At 45.6% G+C, this 13,310-nt stretch overlaps 1 protein-coding gene across 1 annotated transcript; it reads left to right on the top strand.

The window, feature by feature from the left end:
* Window positions 1–2,262: 2,262 nt before the first annotated feature.
* Window positions 2,263–12,615, top strand: SDHAF4 (succinate dehydrogenase complex assembly factor 4). The gene is made up of 3 exons (XM_081834604.1): window positions 2,263–2,399; window positions 7,690–7,845; window positions 12,371–12,615. Exons 1-3 carry the CDS (start codon window positions 2,351–2,353, stop codon window positions 12,478–12,480), a joined length of 315 nt encoding a protein of 104 aa, XP_081690730.1. The 5' UTR covers window positions 2,263–2,350; the 3' UTR covers window positions 12,481–12,615.
* The last annotated feature ends 695 nt before the right edge of the window (window positions 12,616–13,310 follow it).

Genomic DNA, 13,310 nt, shown 5'->3' on the forward strand with positions numbered 1-13,310 from the left:
ATGCCCCACAAATAACCCGGAGATGCATTTTTATAATAATAAATTTTATTTATACCCCACCCTCCCTGGCTCAGAGTAGCTAACACCAGTAAAATTACAGTAAAAATATAATAGGGAAAAAAACCAATTTAAAATACAGGTTAAAATGCAATTTAAAATGCAGCCCCATAGATCAAAACCATAAGGGGAGGGAAACATAAGGGTCAGACTGAGTCCAAACCAAAGGCCAGGCGGAACAGCTCTGTCTTGCAGGCCCTGCGGAAAGATGTCAAGTCCCGCAGGGCCCTGGTCTCTTGGGACAGAGCGTTCCACCAAGTTGGGGCCAGTACCGAAAAGGCCCTGGCCCTAGTTGAGACCAATCTAACCACCTTGCAACCTGGGACCTCCAAAATGTTGTCATTTGTGGACTTTAAGGTCCACAATAAATAAAAGGACACATTCTACTCAAGTAAAAACACCAGGCAGGCTCCACAAATAACCCAGAGATGCCTTTTAAATAAAAGGGCACATTCTACTAGTACTCATGTAAAAATAAGCTGATTCCCGGACCGTCGGCAGGCAGGATTTAGAAAGGGATTCAGCCGGATCCGGCTCCCGGGCCTTAGTTTGCCTACCCATGGATTAGATAGATAGATAGATAGATAGATATCCCACTTTGTGGAAACATAAAGCTCAGATTTGTCTCACACTTTAAGGCAATGTTTTCCAACCTGGTGCCCTCTAGACAGGGTTGTCACCAGTCCTGCATAATACAGGTCATTCTGGCTGGGGGGGGGGGTGATGGGAGCTGAACTTCAAAACAGCAGAAAGGCACAAGGCGTATTTTATGTATTTATGTATGTATGTATTTATTTATTTATTTTAATTGCATTTAAATGCAATTTAAATGCCGTTAAAATAAATGCATTTAGTCGCATTTAAGCTCCCTGGTATGTCAATGCAAGAAACAAGCAAATAAATAACGGTGTATTTTATGTATTTATTTTAATTGCATTTAGATGCCATTTAAATGCAGCTAAAATAAATGCATTTAGTTGCATTTCAGCTCCCTGGTATGTCAATGCAAGAAACAAGCAAATAAATAACAGTGTATTTTATATTTATTTTAACTGCATTACTGTATAATTAATTTTATTTTATTTTATTAATTAATTAATTTAATCATTGCAGTTAAAATAAATGCGTTTAGCTGCATTTCAGCTCCCTGGTATGTCAATACAAGGAAATAAATACGACGCCCCCAACTATGACGTCAGAAGGGGTGTGCGGAGGCGGAGTTTCTTTCCCGAGTCCCGCCCACCCTTCCCCGCTCAGTCGCATCCAAGCTGGGGCTGCTGCAATGCTGTTAAAATAAACGCATTTAGTTGCATCTCTGCTCCCTGGTATGTCAATGAAAGAAACAAGCAAATAAATAACGGTGTATTTTATGTATTTATTTTGCTTGCATTAAAAGCAATCAAAATAAACGCATTTTGTTGCATTTCAGCTCCCTGCTATGTCAACGCAAGAAACAAGCAAAAAAGTAAAACACGAGACACTTTGCACATGCCTTTGTAAATCAAGAAAACCTTTAATAAAAATACATTTAAAAATAAATGGCGTATTTTACGTATTTTAATTGCAATTAAATGCAATTAAAATAAATGCATTTAGCTGCATTTCAGCTCCCTGGTATGTCAACTCAAGAAACAAGCAAATAAATAACGGTTTATTTTATGTATGTATTTTAATTTAAATTGCATTTAAATGCATTAAGATGCAGTTAAAAGAAATGCATTTTGTTATATTTCAGCTCCCTGGTATGTCAATGCAAGCAACAAGCAAATAAATAACGATGTACTTTATGTATTTATTTTAATTGCATTTAAAATACGTAAAATACGCCATTTATTTTAATTGCATTTAAATGCATTTAAAATGCAATTAAAATGCAATTAAAATGCATTAAAATGCAATTAAAATAAATGCATTTTGTTGCATTTCAGCTCCCTGGCCTGTCAATGCAAGAAACAAGCAAATAAATAAGGGTGTATTTTGTGTATTTATTTTAACTGCGATACAGTATAATGAATTTTATTTTATTAATTAATTAAATAATTAAATAATTGCCATTAAAATAAATGCGTTTGGTTGCATTTAGCTGCATTTCAGCTCCCTGGTCTGTCAATGCAAGGAAATAAATACTTGTAACGGGAAAGGTGGGCGCGGGACAGAGAGCGTGCGCGCCCCCGACTATGACGTAGAAAAGGGGCGTGGCGGAGGCGGCGCTTCCCTCCCGAGTCCCGCCCCCCCTTCCCCGCTCGCTCGCTTCCAGGCTGGGACTGCTGCCGCCGCTGCTCGTGCCGCCGAAATGGCCCTGAGGCTGCCGCTCCAGCTGGGCCGCTCCTCCCTTGACTCCAGTAAGCCGGACCCAGCCACGCAAGCCCGGCGCCTCGGCCCAGCTAGGCCTCGCCTGAGGGGACGAGGCGTGAGCCGCCCGGGGGGGTGGAGGACTCCAACTCCCATCAGGCCCCGCGGGAGGAGCCTATGGCGAGGGATGCTGGGAATTGGAGTCCGGGGTGGGGCGGGGAGGAGGTGGACAAGATGGCGCCCTCCGAAGGCTTTCGCGAGGCGCCGGCTCCCGTCAGCCCCCGCGGCTGGTTCCCGGGGGGTGATGGGAGTTGTAGTGCAACGGCAGCTCCAGCCTTTCTCAAGCTGTGGGTCCCCAGATGTTGTTGAACTACAACTCCCATCACCCCTAGCTCAGGGATGATGGGAGTTGTAGTACAACATCTGGGGACCCACAGCTTGAGAACCACTTGCTAGCCTCTGCTCATCCCTCCCAGTTTTGCAGTGGGGGGCTATTTGGGGGGTGGGAACTGGGTTGAACTGGGCTGCAAAAATGGTGATAGGCCTACATATTTCTGCCAAGCTGTCATTGTACCAGCCTGTCTTTGTCTGTTTTCTGTACTGATGTTACTATTCTTATAGCTGCTATTAATAATAATAGCAGTAATAGTAATAATGATAATTTACAGTGGTGCCCCGCAAGACGAACGCCTCGCAAGACGGAAAACCCGCAAGACAAAAGGGTTTTCCGTTTTGGAGGCGCTTCGCAAAACGAATTTCCCTATGGGCTTGCTTCGCAAGACGAAAATGTCTTGCGAGTTCCTGTGGGTTTTCCCCCCTTTATTTCCTTTTTTTCTAAGCAGCTAAGCGGCTTATCAGCTGATCCGCTAAGCTGATAAGCCACTAAAAGCCGCTAAACCGCTAATAGCGCTAATCCGCTAAGGCGTCAATGGGCTTGCTTCGCAAGACGAAAAAACCGCTATACGAAGAGACTCGCGGAACGGATTAATTTCGTCTTGCGAGGCACCACTGTATTTTGGGTTTGGGCTGTTTCAACATGCCCCCAAGCTTAAAACTGTGGCGTTTCCCACCCACTTCTTGTTATAAGTTGCCTCGTTTATTATAGCGGCTAGGTTGCCGCTTTGCTACAACACATAGCTGTCGACCTTCCCTTTATTGGCGGGGAATTCCCTTATTCCAGCGCCGTTTCCTGCTGCTATCCTGGATTGTTAGAGATCCCGTAGACTGTCCCCGGGACAGGTGAGGCTGCTGATCCCTTATTTTCGAGGCTGCTGATCCCTTATTTTCAAATCTGAAAGTTGACAGCTATGCTAGGACATCCCCTTGAATAGTGTGATAAAATAATAATAATAATAATAATAATAATAATAATAATAATAATACTACAGTGGTACCTCGGGTTAAGTACTTAATTCGTTCTGGAGGTCCGTTCTTAACCTGAAACTGTTCTTAACCTGAAGCACCACTTTAGCTAATGGGGCATCCTGCTGCCACCGTGCCGCCGGAGCCCGATTTCTGTTCTTATCCTGAAGCATTATTTCTGGGTTAGCGGCGTCTGTAACCTGAAGCATATGTAACCTGAAGCATATGTAACCTGAGGTACCGCTGTAATTATTTTTATTATTATTATTATCATCACTATTATTATTATCATCATTATTTATATCCCGCCCTCCCCCGCCGAAGCCGGACTCAGAGTGGCTAACAACAGTAAAAGTAACACAGTTTACATAAAATCACAATCAATGAACTGAAATCGATTCTAAAATCAATTCATTCTAAAATCAATTCAGAATCAAATTAATGGCAATCATTGGGCTAGAGTTCTATGAGGATTACCAAAGGAGGGAATCAGACAAATGACCCGGAGATTCTGCTCATTCAAACAGCAGCACCCCTTCCATTCTGTGTGGGAACCATTGGAAAACAATGTTTTCCCCAGGTGCTCGTGAAGTGAAGGGGAAATATGCACCCATTTTTAAAAAATGTGACACAGGTGCAGTTTGTTAAAAGCACAAGGCAGCGGACAGGATCCAAATAGTGACAGCTCAGCTCGGGAGATATGTGACAATTCCAGAGTCATGTACATTTCAAATCCAGACCTGCAGTAGCATTTTGACCAACAGCACCCAAATTCACAGGAATTCTGAGGAAATTCAGAATAGCTGCCCCTCTTTAGCAAGCTGTCCTTATAGCGGTAACGCCTCTGTTCCCCAGAAAGTACTTGGCTATTTTTGTTCTGCGTTGCATAAGTTTGGCTGTGCGAATGGCTCTTTTTGTAACTTCCTGTAATTGCATATCTATGGTCACCGACTGTAGATATGCTCTCCTTTATACTCTCTTCTTGGTGAACCCAGCTGGGTCATAAAATGTGAAACTCAGTGGTGTTTTCCCACTCTTTCTGTGCACTCATAGGACTGGAGTGCTGATGGTCTACTCAGGTTGGTGACTGTGCATGTGATATCAGGCAGTAGCTGTTTTATTCCTACTTCTTCTAATTATTATTATTATTATTATTATTTATTTCCACATTCATTCATTCATGATAAAAGGGCTCATGGGCTAAAGCTGCGCCTCGACTCAATCGCAAACATCTCTTTTTAAAGTGCCCTAAGTAGGTAAGGGTAAGGGACGCGGGTGGCGCTGTGGGTTAAACTACAGAGCCTAGGACTTGCCGATCAGAAGGTCGGCAGTTCGAATCCCCGCAACAGGGTGAGCTCCCGTTGCTGGGTCCCTGCTCCTGCCAACCTAGCAGTCCGAAAGCACGTCAAGTGCAAGTAGATAAATAGGTACCACTCTGGCAGGAAGGTAAACGGCGTTTCTGTGCGCTGCTCTGGTTCGCCAGAAGCGGCTTAGTCCTGCTGGACACATGACCCGGAAGCTGTACGCCGGCTCCCTTGGTCCCTTTACCTTTACCTTTAAGTAGGTAAGGTTGGTAAAGACACTCCCAGAGACCTTGGATATCTGCTACCAGTTGGAATAGATGGGTTGTGCTAGCTGTGGCTAATGGGCAGGGCAGCAATTCCTGGAGGGCACCAGGTTGGCAAAGGCTGGAACAGATCATCCTGGGATAGGTGGACCCAATGGTCAGCTCCCTATGCTCTCAGTATTCAGGCGAAAAAATTAATATCTGAATTTTGCTTTGAAACCATTTCTGTTAAACGGTTTTCATAAGCCATATTATGTTTAAACAACTAAAAAGGGGCCGCGTTTGGAAATTGGAGGAAGTGTTGTGAGTAAAATGGCTACCGGGTAGCTTGCTCCTCAACATGAATACAAGGCAGAGGATTTCTGCCTTTTGCCCCCTGAAAAGTGCAACAGAATGCCCATACGTGTTTCCTTTGCAAAGACGAACCCATACAATTCATTTGCCTGTGTTTGTCAGGGAACTTAGCTTTTTCAGGGTTCTGTTCCTGAATGTTTTATCCACACACCATACACTGACTTGCTCATAGCTGTCTAGGCCAGCTTTTCCCCAACCTGGTGTTCTCCAGATGTTTTGGATGACGACCGGCTGGGGCTGATGGGAGTTGTAGTCCAAAACATCTATAGGACACCCAGTTAGGGACAGCTGGTCTAGATCAGGGGTTGGCAAGGTTTACCTTACCTGGGCCGGATCACTCCCGCGAAGATCCTCCATGGGTCAGACCGGCGCAGCGCGATGCTGGAAATCACGTCTGCGCATGCCCAGACACCGAAAATCGCACCCGCACAGAAGTGATTTCCGGCGCCGCAGGCATGTGCAGAAGCAATTTCCAGTGTCTGCGCATGTGCAGAAGTGATTTCCAGAGCTGCGGAAGAGTCCCAGTACCGCACTGTTTAGTATTTGGTATTTGGTGTTGTTTGACTGCAGTTTGAACTGTCAGAGGAAGAGGCAGCATGTGCTTTTTTTGGCTTCTACAGAGAGCAGATGAAATAAGGCTGGAGGAAGTCTTAAGATCTACTTATCGTTCTGCACCGGAACATTCAAAATTCTTTCTACTCGTGCATTTTGTGTTTTTTATACTGCATTTTTATGTTGTGAACCACCCTGAGATATACGAACGAAGGGTGGTATACAAATTTAGTAAATAATAATAATTACTTTCTACTCAGATTAAAAAAAAAAAAAGCAGATACTTGGAAGTGCAACCCATTTATTCATACCTAGTCCGGCAACTGTGACATCGTGGATATTCCATGCAGGGCTTCAGCCTTAAAGCCTTGATGTTATTTGTTTTACAGGAGGTAACCTGCATACAATATGCATATGTGCAGAAGTGATTTCCAGAGCCGCAGAAGAGAGTCACTGCGCTGCGCTGTTTAGCGTAGTGCGCCAGGATTCGCCAAGTGGGCGGCTCGGTTCTGGGGCGGCTTGTGGGCCTGTTGAACGGCCTCCGTGGCCGCTTCCGGCCCCTGGGCCGCACGTTGCTGACCCCTGGTCTAGATTAACACACTGGCAAGCTTTCATATGGGTGTTATTATTGCTTAATATCGTTTTAGGCTTCAGTTCTCTCTCCCTGTCCTTTCCAGGTTTGTTCAGGAGTTTCTTAGTACATCACTCAGTTGGTTGGCACCTGTCTGTCTCGGGAGACAATGGATGAGTACAGTGGTGCCTCGCAAGACGAAATTAATTCGTTCCGCAAGTTTTTTCTTCTTGCGAGTTTTTCGTCTTGCGAAGCACGGTTTCCCATAGGAATGCATTGAAAATCAATCAATGCGTTCCTATGGAGACCGTCCGGGGACAGAGGGGAAGCGCCGCGCGCCTTCCCCTCTGTCCCCGGACCTGTTTAAAGCAAGGGGTGGCGGGGAGAAGATTGCTTCTCCCCGTTGCCTGCCCCGCAATCTCCGGGGACAGAGGGGAAGCGCCGTGCACCTTCCCCTCTGTCCCCTCTTTTGAAGCAAGGGGCGGAGGGGAGAAGATCGCTTCTCCCCGTTGCCGCCCCTTGGTTCAAAAGGGGTCCGGGGAGAGAGGGGAAGGTGCGCGCCTTCCCCTCTGTCCCTGGAGATTGCGGGGCTGGCAACGGGGAGAAGCAATCTTCTCCCCGCCGCCCCTTGCTTCAAAAGAGGTTTATCCCCGGAGGGCTATCCCCGGAGCTTGCGGGGCACGCTTCGTTTTGCGAAGGAAGCCCATAGGGAGATGCGTCTTGCGAAGCGGCTAAGAAAACGAAAAACTCCTTCGTCTAGTGAGTTTTTCGTCTTCCGAGGCGTTCGTCTTGCGGGGCACCACTGTATGGCTTTGGGGCTGAACTCAAACTGTTGGGCGGTCGCTTGTTTGTCCAGGCTGATTTAAGCAAATGGAAAGCGCAGGTATTCTAAGAACGCCCTTCTGAACCATCACTTCCTATTTATATATCACAGGGTCTGTGTTGCTGCACAGAGCTTTGGGAGGAGCCCCCTTCAGCACAGAAAGGAACCCTGAAATCCCTCCCAAGCAACCGCTCAAGAAAGCAAAGTTGCCTGTGGGTCGTTTCGATGAGGCAGAAGAGTCCAGTGCAGAGAAGGAGCCACTGGAAAGTACGTACTTTATGTGTGGGTGTAAAATATAAATGCATTTGGGAAATGGTAGACCCAGTTCTGGCATGCCATGCCTCTCAAATTCGGTAGTAATGGCAGCTGCCGAGAGCCATTTTCAATATGTTTAGTCATTTAGTCGTGTCCGACTCTTGGTGACCCCCTGGACCAGAGCACACCAGGCCCTCCTGTCTTCCACTGTCTCCCACAGTTTGGTCAGACTCATGCTGGTAGCTTCGAGAACACTGTCCAACCATCTCGTCCTCTGTCGTCCCCTTCTCCTTGTGCCCTCCATCTTTCCCAACATCAGGGTCTTTTCCAGGGAGTCTTCTCATGAGGTGGCCAGAGTATTGGAGCCTCAGCTTCAGGATCTGTCCTTCCAGTGAGCACTCAGGGCTGATTTCCTTCAGAATGGAGAGGTTGGATCTTCTTGCAGTCCATGGGACTCTCAAGAGTCTCCTCCAGCACCAGAATTCAAAAGCATCCATTCTTTGGCGATCAGCCTTCTTTATGGTCCAGCCCTCACTTCCATACATCACTACTGGGAAAACCATTTTCAATAGTTATTAGTATTTCCTTACCATCCAGGATTTGCAAACAGATTTAAATATAGGATTCTTTGCTTCTTGTGTCTGTATCAGGGTTCAGAGGTGAGTGCAGACACTAAATTCACTGAGAGTCCTGACTGGCATCCATTGTGTGATAGTTGAGTTTCAGATTGCTAGCGTTCAAATTCAGGTGGGTCGACCCAACTTATGAGCATTGTTTTTGCTGCTGAGATAAACTTGAGTTGGCCAAAGTCTTGGAGCCTCAGCTTCACGATCTGTCCTTCCAGTGAGCACTCAGTGCTGATTTCCTTCAGAATGGAGAGGTTTGATCTACTTGCAGTCCATATATATATATACGTGTGTGTGTGTGTGTGAGTGTGTGTGTGTGTGTGTTTTAACATATCATTTTCAACAATTATTAAACATAGTTTTATATCTTATACAATTTTTTTGACTTCCATCAATCACATCTGGAAATTTCCCAATCTTTTCCGCTTAATTTACATTTCTTACTTTCACTATTACATTTAAGTATCATAACTAATATCTCTCTTCTTTCTCTTCTTTGCAATATTTCAATGTGGTAGTCTCTGTGGAAAAAGAAGAGATGAGGAAGGTGCTGAAGGGAATCAACCCAAGGAAGGCCACAGGGCCAGATGGGGTAGCTGGAAGGGTACTGAGAGACTGTGCAGATCAACTAGCAGGAGTTTTCACTGGGATTTTAAATCGATCCCTAGCCCAGGCTATTGTTCCATCCTGCCTAAAGTCCTCTACTGTCGTTCCAATAGCAAAAAAATCTAACCTGGAAGATCTGAATGACTTTCGTCCAGTAGCACTCACACCTATAATCATGAAGTGCTTTGAAAAGCTGGTACGAAATTATGTCATTGCCTGTTTACCAGAGGGACTGGACACATTCCAATTTGCTTATAAAACGAAAAGATCGACAGAGGACGCTGTGGCGATTGCCCTCCATGCCGTTCTTGCACATTTGGAGCAGCGGGGGGGGTTATGCCAGACTGCTTTTTTTAGATTTCAGCTCGGCATTTAATACCATTCTACCACAACGTCTGATGTCTAAACTGGAAGATTTGGGGCTTCCGTTATCACTTTGTGGGTGGATATCGGCCTTTCTGTCAGACCGCTCCCAGAGGGTTCGGTTGGGCCCTTATACCTCTAATACGCTTAAGACTAACACAGGAACACCACAGGGATGCGTACTCAGTCCGCTCCTTTATATTCTCTACACGTACGATTGTGTCGCTGCTCACCCTAGTAATAGGGTTGTCAAATTTGCAGATGACACAACCGTGATTGGGCTCATCTCTGAAAGGGAGGGTGAAACGGACTATAGAGATGAGGTGGAGCGGCTGACAGAGTGGTGCAGAGCTAACAACTTGCTCATAAATACAAGGAAGACAAAGGAGCTTGTGGTGGACTTCAGGAGACAGAAGAGCAATGTCCAGCCACTTCTGATTGATGGGGTCTGTGTGGAGAGGGTAACAACGTTCACATTTTTGGGTATTGAATTACAAGAGGATCTGTCCTGAGTGTCAACACAAGGGGGCTTGTGAAGAAGGCACAGCAGAGACTGTACTTTTTAAGATTCCTAAGGAAAAACCATCTTCCGCAGAAACTGCCGCTTGCCTTCTATCACTGTGCCATTGAGAACGTGCTCACTTATGGCTTATGTGTGTGGTACGGAAGCTGTACTACCCAGGACAGGATGGGGTTGGGCAGAGTTGTTAAGGCAGCAGAGAGCATTGTTGGCTGCCCACTCTCCACCTTAGAGCAGATTTATGCCACAAGGTGCCATAGGAAGGCACTGGACATAATAAAAGATCCATCACATCCTGGTCACTGTCTCTTCGAGCTCCTGCCGTCGGGACGGAGATACAGGACGATGAAGACAAGAACGAGCCGTCTCAAGAACAGCTTCTTCTCCAGAGCGATCTCGGGCCTGAATGGGAAACCTGGACTTTGAAAGTCATCTAATCTTCCTTGCCGTATTATACTGTATTGTTTTAATTAGTGTTTTTATAGTTGTTCTGATTTTGAGTGGAGTGCCCTATCTGGGTGGATGGAGCAGCCAAGTAATTTCGTTGTCCCTGAGAGGGGGCAATGACAATAAAGATATTATTATTATTATTATTATTATTATTATTATTATTATTATTATTATTTCATATACATATATTTCATAACAAAATAAAAAAATTCCTTCCAGTAGCACCTTAAAGACCAACTGAGTTAGTTCTAGGTATGAGCTTTCGTGTGCATGCACACTTCTTCAGATACACTGAAACAGAAGTCACCGGACCTTTCTATATAGTGAGAAGGTGGGGAGGGGTATTACTCAGAAGGGTGGTGGGAATGGGTGATTGGCAGATAGCTGTGATGAGCCTGTTGACGACTCTTAACGACTGCAATAGGTCTAACAGGAAAAAGCAAGGGGTGAAAAGGTGAAAAATGGCTTTGTCATGTATAATGAGATAAGAATCCAAGGTCTTTGTTCAGACCAGGTTTCTCCATGGTTTTAAGTTTGGTGATAAGTTGTAATTCAGCAGCTTCTCTTTCCAGTCTATTTCTGGAAAGATAGCTCATCACAGCTATCTGCCAATCACCCATTCCCACCACCCTTCTGAGTAATACCCCTCCCCACCTTCTCACTATATAGAAAGGTCCGGTGACTTCTGTTTCAGTGTATCTGAAGAAGTGTGCATGCACACGAAAGCTCATACCTAGAACTAACTCAGTTGGTCTTTAAGGTGCTACTGGAAGGAATTTTTTTATTTTGTTTTGACCATGGCAGACCAACACGGCTACCTATCTGTAACTGGATATATTTCATATGTATTCCTCCTTGCAAAACTTCTTGTAGTCCTACTAGCGCAATTTGTTGATTACAGTTGCTCTTCAAATAGTTCGTATATTTCTTCCAATCTTCTGTGAATCTCTGGTCCCTCACTTTCCAAGGTATTAAGACCCATCGGCAATCCTCACCTGGTTTTAGAGAGCCAGTGTGGTGTAGTGGTTAAGAGCGGTAGTCTCGTAATCTGGGGAACCGGGTTCGCGTCTCCGCTCCTCCACCTGCAGCTGCTGGGTGACCTTGGGCCAGTCACACTTCTCTGAAGTCTCTCAGCCCCACTCACCCCACAGAGTGTTTGTTGTGGGGGAGGAAGGGAAAGAAGATTGTTGGTCGCTTTGAGACTCCTTCAGGTAGTGATAAAGCGGGATATCAAATCCAAACTCTTCTTCTTCTGGTTTAGCCGGCCAGTCGGAGCCGTTTCCCCAGGTGTGGCTGCTGTTGCATACTGACAGCTTCTAGGAGCCACAGGTGAGAGTCATGTCCAGAGTGGGGAGTTGGAGAAACTAGGTACCCAGCTAACTTTGCTTGCCTTGTAGCCCCCTGCATAAGGAGAAAGGTAAAAACTCTTTAAAGGACTCCAGGAATGTGACACAAGAGTAACCCTCTGGTGGTTTATAATAATAATAATAAAAATAATTAGGTAAAGGTAAAGGGACCCCTGACCGTTAGGTCCAGTCGTTGCTGACTCTGGGGTTGCGGCGCTCATCTCGTTTTATTGGCCAAGGGAGCCGGCATACAGCTTCCGGGTCATGTGGCCAGCAGGACTAAGCCGCTTCTGGCAAACCAGAGCAGCGCACGGAAACGCCGTTTACCTTCCCGCTGGAGCGGTACCTATTTATCTACTTGCACTTTGACGTGCTTTCAAACTGCTAGGTTGGCAGGAGCAGGGACCGAGCAATTGGAGCTCACCCCGTCACGGGGATTCGAACTGCTGACCTTCTGATCTGCAAGTCCTAGGCTCTGTGGTTAATTTATTATCTATACCCCGCCCATCTGGCTAGGCTTCCCCAGCCACTGTGGGCGGCTTCCAACAAAGTATTAAAATACAGCAATGCATTAAACATTGAAAGCTTCCCAATTTATTTGCATTTTGCTGTGCTTTCTTCTTCAGAATTTCCAGATGGCATCAATCCTGTTACGAAAGAGAGAGGCGGACCCAAAGGCCCTGAACCAACTCGCTATGGAGACTGGGAACGCAAAGGACGCTGTATAGATTTTTAAAGGGCTGTTAAAATGACATAAGATTTGGGTGAAGGAAAACTGGTGAGGAGACATTTATGTGCTGCGGAGTGTTGTATTTATTTAATGGCAATTGAGAAGGGATACTTTCTGTGAATAAATATATCTTCTACACAAGGTTAGCAGTGTGTGGTTTCCCTTTTTTTTTTAACCTAGGTCCTTGGTGGTGATGTAAATATGAAGAAAGACAATAAGCAGACACAATGGCCCTTATTCACCTTTCATTCTGGAAATGCACAATAAGGGAAAAGTAGCAGATACAATTCTGGGCTGTATTAACAGAAGTGTAGTCTCCAGATGCCTGTTGTCTTAGAAAAGCAGAGACATCACCTTGCCGACAAAGGTCCGTATAGTTAAAGCCATGGTTTTCCCAGTAGTGATGTATGGAAGTGAGAGCTGGACCATGAAGAAGGCTGATCGCCAAAGAATGGATGCTTTTGAATTCTGGTGCTGGAGGAGACCCTTGAGAGTCCCATGAACTGCAAGAAGATCAAACCTCTCCATTCTGAAGGAAATCAGCCCTGAGTGCTCACTGGAAGGACAGATCCTGAAGCTGAGGCTCCAAAACTTTGGCCACCTCATGAGAAGAGAAGACTCCCTGGAAAAGACCCTGATGTTGGGAAAGATGGAGGGCACAAGGAGAAGGGGACGACAGAGGTCGAGATGGTGGGACAGTGTTCTCGAAGCTACCAGCATGAGTTTGACAAAACTGCGGGAGGCAGTGGAAGACAGGAGTGCCTGGCGTGCTCTGGTCCAAGGGGTCACAAAGAGTCGGACACGACTAAACGACTAAACAACAACATCAACAACAA

The sequence above is a fragment of the Podarcis erhardii genome, assembly GCF_964252035.2.
Source record: "Podarcis erhardii genome assembly, chromosome: 12".
Taxonomy (NCBI): Eukaryota; Metazoa; Chordata; class Lepidosauria; order Squamata; family Lacertidae; genus Podarcis; species Podarcis erhardii.

Excerpts from the sequence above, each read along its gene's own strand:
- SDHAF4 (XM_081834604.1), top strand. The coding sequence starts at position 2,351 with ATGGCCCTGAGGCTGCCGCTCCAGCTGGGCCGCTCCTCCCTTGACTCC. Across the intron at positions 2,400-7,689 it reads CCGCTCCTCCCTTGACTCCA|GGTCTGTGTTGCTGCACAGA; the intron begins GTAAGCCGGACC and ends TATATATCACAG. Across the intron at positions 7,846-12,370 it reads AGAGAAGGAGCCACTGGAAA|AATTTCCAGATGGCATCAAT; the intron begins GTACGTACTTTA and ends TTTCTTCTTCAG.